The sequence below is a fragment of the Poecilia latipinna genome, unplaced genomic scaffold (assembly GCF_001443285.1).
Source record: "Poecilia latipinna isolate Pla-1442-1.1 unplaced genomic scaffold, P_latipinna-1.0 Scaffold3236, whole genome shotgun sequence".
Taxonomy (NCBI): Eukaryota; Metazoa; Chordata; class Actinopteri; order Cyprinodontiformes; family Poeciliidae; genus Poecilia; species Poecilia latipinna.
In genome coordinates, this window is record NW_015115852.1 from 48,633 (window position 1) to 54,716 (window position 6,084).

Below are 6,084 nucleotides of genomic sequence, written 5' to 3' on the forward strand. Positions count from 1 at the left end.
ATATATATATTATTTTTTATTTTTTTTTAACATTCTGGAATGAACAAGATTTATACCTGCACAGGAAGTTAAATGAAGGCAAACAAATTGTAACTCGGCATATTTCCAACTGGCAGCAGCAATGAAAATTAAATTAACTGCTTGATCAGTTAGGTGAAGACAAAAACACCAGTGAGAGTTTCTACAGGTCAACAATCTGTTTATAAGCTTTAATGTCAGGTAAAAATAGAGAATAAAGACAGTATAAAGATAGACTGAAAGAATTACACATTCAAATTGATCAGTGTTAAACAGTACAGAACTATGGACAGGAAGAATAATCCTACAGGCCCATCAAAAGTAAATTATATTTGACGAGAAGGCCAGAAGTTTGAAGTAATTGCAATTACAGTTCTCTGGGAACAAACTTCAGCTTCACAGGTTTAGTTGGTTGGAACTTCCAGTCAAACTGAATTGGGACCTGAAGACGGAAACAGATGGAAATGAAACGCTGACATGATAACAGAGCAGAACGACTGAATTATACTGAATTATTTCAGGCTTACCATGGTGTCTGCGCACGTTTCCACAGAGTACTTCTGCAGGATGCACACGATGAGCATCTTCATGACAAGGATCGCGTATCGCATCCCAACACAGTTACGTGGGCCGAGTCCAAACGGCATGTACGCGTACGGGTTCAGATCCTTCTCATTCTCCTTACTGAACCTGCAGGGACCAGATTAAAGTTTCCAGTTATGAAGTCGAAAATAATGATAATTAAAAAAAAAGTCTAAAACAGCAATTCAGTTTTGAGAAAATTGCTTTCTTTCTCAGATATCAGTACCAATCCCTGTGTTCTGTTATTTACCTCTCTGGTTTGAAGCTTTCAGGCGAGCTCCAGTACCGTGGGTCCTTGTGCAGCAAATGCACTGGAATCCCAACTAACGTTCCCTCTGGGATGGTGAGACCGTTAATTTCCATCGTTTTTTTGCATGTCCTCTCAAGTCGAGGCGCGGTGGGAATCATACGCTGCGACTCACAAAACACCTGGTCCAGGTACTCCAGGCTGTTCAGGTCCTCGTAGGAAATGGGAGCCTGGATCCGTCAAACAAAGTTGAATGTAAATAAGGAAGGCATGCACAAAAATTATAGCACCTGTTGGATTCAAAAAGCCAGTATGTCAAAGTAAATTACATTTTTCTTCAGACAGCCGTCGATTTCTTTTTGCAGTATCTGCATAACTTCAGGATTTGTGGCCAAGTTGTGAAGGGTGTAAGACAGAGTGGTGCTGGTCGTCTCATAGCCACCGAAGATGAACGTCAGAGCCTGGGAAAGGATCTCGTGCTCAGTCAGACCTGCAATATTAAACATCGATGCACCTTAATAAAACATAACTTCATCACAGAGTTTGTATCAGTTACTCAATTCAAACTTTTTTGAATTAATATATGGAGGTGTTACACACTTTGTGTTGTACACATTTTGTAGAGTAAATGTTTCCTTTTGTTTTGGTTCCCATGAATTAACTTTTCAAGCATATAGTAATTCACTGATATGCGTTTTATTTAAGCTTTCCTACTGTTTGATATTTTTACCATCGTCAATACGATGGGGCAACTATTTTGTCTTCTTACTTGCACCAACATTTTTATATTTCTATATGCATTTACAGTCACACTTATAGTTTAGTATTTTTTCTGTGTACTCCAGTGGCCAAGCAACAACATTCTGTTGATACATTTCCTCTGTGTGATGGCAATAAAGTAAGTCTATGTCTAAGTATATTAGCTTGCAGAACTAAAGCAATGCCCTGCATAAAAACATGATGGTTTTCTTGGACATTGCAGATTTGATTCCTACATAGCTTGTAGGAAGTGTCTCCTGAAAACTGGCAATTGACTTTGAGTCCATCTTCAGCCTGAAACGATCCAGCTAGCTCATCTGTATTAATACAAGACCTTGTTGATGTGCCACTTTCTCTTTGCTGGTGTCTGAGTCAAAGTGGAGCTCTGTATCCGATGGACAGCTGGTATATATTGGTCAGTGCAGATTGACTTTCAGCCTCCCATGTCTCTGAGACTAAAACACTTTGAATTTCTGAGGCATATAAAAAAACTCTACATTTCCAGCGTAGAAAGATGATTTTTAGAGTTGGTGCCTCATTATTATGTCTTACTCTGAGAGACATGTTTATTTGTATTGCACTGAAACTAGTTAACCATTAATGGTATTATTACATTTATGACAGTAGACTACACCAACTTTCTGTTAATTATTTCCCTTCTCCTCGTTTGTCAATTATCCTTTGAAATTTGTTGTAGATGGGACCTGTGAGCTCATGTTGCTCATTATTTAACACAGAAGACTTAAAAATTTGATACAAATCGTTTTAATGTAAAATAAGACTTTGTTTCTGTGACTTTCAGACCTTTACTGGGTTGCTCATGTTCGCTCTTTATGTCGGATTCTGGGATCTCACTCTGGATCATCACCTGCAGGAAGTCTCCCCGAGTCTGGATAGGAAACAGAAATTGTTTAAAGTTTCGCATAAATAAATCATTTTAGCGTTTTCAGAGTGTGTTCATGTGAGCAAACAGCTTGGACTATTTTATTATCTTTATCTGACTCAGAACTAAACCCGTCACCTTTCTAAAACTTTTCCAGTCAACCCTTACCGAATCTTCTTTGATGTGCTGGTCTTTAAATTTCTTAATGATGTCGTAGAAAAAGTCCACGCTGGACTTGGGCATGAACTCAACTTTGAAGAGTTTCAGCAGGTGGCGACCAAAGGGAAAAATCGCTAAGAAGGCAGAGTGAAACTGATAAATTTAAAAAAAGCGTGACTTGTTTGTGCGATACTAGCAGGCAACGAGTTGACGTACCCACAAAGATAAAAGGCCAAAACCTGAAGTTCATGAGCTTCTGCATTTGAGCATGAACAGGGTCGTTGGGGTTGTTGATGGAGTCCATCTCCACGCTGAAGGAAGCGCTGGTCACCACGTCCAAACTGAATGGTGCAACCAATCTGAGAGAGAGAAAAATAAAAGCCAAGAGGTAGGAGCTCACAATGTTTGTTTAAAATAAATAAAAATGTCCGTAATCTGACAATATAACGGATGCGACATACTTCTTGACATCAATGGACTCATTCAAATCTGTTTGCCCAAGTTTTTGCATGAATCTGTCTGCAAATTGAACAACCAATGGGAAAACCTGGACGAAAGAGACACAAATAAATAAGTGAGGCTCAGTTTGTTTTGTCTATTATTACAGAAAACACCTTAATTGTTTTCTGATCAATCTAAGTTGCCCACATCTAAAACACTCAGAGCAGTGAGCCTTGAGGACCAGCGTTGGAAAAACACCGATCTGAGTAATAGCTTGTCATCTGTGCTCAAGATATTTCTAATTCATTTGGAGATATCTTAAATGAATTTTGACAGAAAAAATTACATCTCCAGATATCTCTAATCTAGTTTTGCCAAATCATTACTTGCTTTCAAACCCTGATTCTCTAGAGGAAAGAGTTTAAAAGAATGTAGTAACGGGTAATTAAATTAGTTACGTTTGGGGGGAAAACACAGGGCAGAAGTGATTTATGAGCAGCACTGTAGATCCTGACCTGCTTAAGTCTTCCACTGGTGAAACATGGAGATATCGTGGCGCGAATTCGTTTCCACCTTTCATCCTTCACTGCTGTGACCGCATCGTCCATAGGCCCGCCGTCTCCGATGATAATCTGTAAACGGACGAAGCCTCTGCTCAGCTTTGGCAGTTCTCCAATCTCGTGACTCTCTTCCACTGTAGCCTTTTATGCGTCACCACACTTTACTTAGATGGATTAATTATTCCAGTTTCAGCTGACAATGCAGATTCTGGACATTGTGTAACTTAATCAAAAACTTTTTTTTTTTTGAACTCCAGAATCATTTTAACTAACTGGACTAAATAAGAAATGTGTCTTTTTGGTTTTAGATTTGTCCTTCATGTCACCTGACTGCTAACAGCCTTCCCATTTTTCTCCATGTGCCAAAAAAACAATAAGAATAATTTCAGGTTTTCAATATCTGTCAGTCACAATCATGAAAACTAAAAGAAAAAAAAAGACTTAGAATATTTCACAGAAAGTTGAATTTGTGTAACACATAAACTTCACTTCCTAAACAGAATAACCAGAAATATTTAAGTTTTTCCACAACATTGTCTTTTTTTGATATACCTAGAGAAACTGTACCGACTGTAAGACTTCATGTTGCTTGCTAGGGTGTTTCTAAGTACCACACCAGTATAACTACAATCAGACTAACACCAGGGTTATTACCAGGTCAACTGTGAAAGACAGTTTCCTGTTTTTGTACCCTGAGCTGCCCTGTTTATGACCAGTAGATGACTTTATTGTACACACAAATATTAGCATTAAATATAGAACAGGAGACATTCGATTAACTAGCAAGGCCATGACAAGTGTTGCTTTGAATTTATGTGCAGCAGAGACAGTAACACTCTTACACTCCCTGCAGTGTGACATTGTTACACTACAGGTTTCAACAGGTCAGTAAAATGGACTTTTACTTCCTGTTGCATCAGATGTTGTGGCTGTGTGGGCGGGATTTGGTTGTGACCCCTCTCAAATCCTTAAGAGAGGTTTAATAAACCTTGGCGAATTTTGAGAAACACCTCAAAATCCAAACCTTTTCAATGAGATGTATTTCTCAAAATTAAAATTGTGAAGTTAATTTTGTGTTTTCAGGTTGTTTTTAATCGTAGCAAACAGCAATTAACAGTTGGTTTTATAAGACTGTCAGCTGAAGGTATCACTTCCCTAAAAATCAAGTTGAAAATGCTGGATTTCCATGGTTTCATGTAGCATCTCACCCTGCGGTTTGTAAATGCAGTGTAGAACTCCTTCACCAAGATGGCTTTTATTATCTCAGGGTCAGCAACCATCAGTAGCGGGGTTTTCCCCTCGTACAAACTAAAAAATGGGGAAAGAAAACAAGATTGCAAGCTTACTTCTGATAAAGTACGTGACAAAGCATGCATTTCAGCTCAAATTCATAGTTAAACATTGCGAAACAGAATCTTAAATAATTGATAAACGACATCCATGTCACTGGATTAAAAAGCTTTTCAAGTAATCTGAGTTCAGCGCCGAAACATTCACAAACTGCTCCATAAATAAACAAACTTCATTTCTTTGTCTACTCACCCCCAAATATCTCCATACTTGGCTTGGCATTCCCGGTCAAAGGTAAGTAGTCCCTAAAGAAGATAATTGCAGTACATGGTTGTAAAGAAAAACTCCAGGTTTATTTATTTTAATTTTTTTTAGAACAATCAACGTTTGCCTTCAGAAGAACGGGACGTAATAAACCATAAAGCTCACCAGCACTTTCATTTTTTAATTTTCTGTGGTTGTTTCACGCATTACCTTTGAGAAACCCATCAGATTTCCAGCAAAAGGCAGGGGTCTCGGTCCAGATACCCCTATCTTTTTGAAAAACCTGTGCGGCCAGATTCCATATCTAATGTCCAAAAAAGAGAAAAAGAAAGAGACAGAGGGAATTAGACTCTTTTCCTGGACTGTTAAGGAAACATGCAATACTGCAGAATACTTACAGTAGTAACAGAGTGACAACCAGAGCCACTAAAGTCCATGTTGTTGCTGAAAACATCAGGAAATCCATGCTGTCTTCTTTCAGAATAGAGCATGCAGGAGAGAGGTCCAACAAGCTGCTTTTTAAAGCCACGACTGAACGGAGTCGGTAAACTACCGCGGTATGAAACCGAGGGTTACGTCATACTTACCTTTCTTCCTTTGCCCTTTTGCCTGGTTTCATTCTATTTTAATTTAATTCGTTTATATGTATATTTTTGCTTCAAACCAATACATTATTAATATGATCTTCCTCAGCAGGTTCATCCCTTACAAATATAGGCTCAAATACCAATTAAGCAATATTACATGTTTACACAATTTTTCCTAAATCTTTATTTTGGTGTTTGACTAAAAAAAAAAAAAAAAAGAAAGAAAAAAAAGAGTTTATTTTCCTTTCTTTTTTTAAATTTGTGTTTGAATCTTCTCCTGCGCCGAACCGAAAT

General features: G+C 38.0%; 1 protein-coding gene across 1 annotated transcript; it reads right to left on the reverse strand.

The window, feature by feature from the left end:
• Positions 1 to 182: 182 nt before the first annotated feature.
• LOC106940464 (cytochrome P450 3A30-like) lies at positions 183 to 5,753 on the reverse strand. Its single transcript, XM_015023227.1, has 13 exons — positions 5,602 to 5,753; positions 5,414 to 5,507; positions 5,192 to 5,244; positions 4,858 to 4,957; positions 3,605 to 3,721; positions 3,110 to 3,195; positions 2,865 to 3,007; positions 2,658 to 2,782; positions 2,411 to 2,495; positions 1,177 to 1,337; positions 851 to 1,077; positions 546 to 708; positions 183 to 460 (listed from the first exon to the last, which is right to left on the reverse strand). The coding sequence occupies exons 1-13, from the start codon at positions 5,667 to 5,669 to the stop codon at positions 386 to 388; spliced, it is 1,497 nt and encodes a 498-aa protein (XP_014878713.1). The 5' UTR covers positions 5,670 to 5,753; the 3' UTR covers positions 183 to 385.
• Positions 5,754 to 6,084: the final 331 nt, after the last annotated feature.

What these genes read in the sequence shown, in the direction of transcription:
- LOC106940464 (XM_015023227.1), bottom strand. Translation starts at nt 5,669, where the DNA reads ATGGATTTCCTGATGTTTTCAGCAACAACATGGACTTTAGTGGCTCTG. An exon ending in AAGTATGGAGATATTTGGGG is followed by an intron (nt 4,958 to 5,191) that starts GTGAGTAGACAA and finishes CCCATTTTTTAG; the next exon opens with TTTGTACGAGGGGAAAACCC. An exon ending in ACATGAGCAACCCAGTAAAG is followed by an intron (nt 1,338 to 2,410) that starts GTCTGAAAGTCA and finishes TTAATATTGCAG; the next exon opens with GTCTGACTGAGCACGAGATC.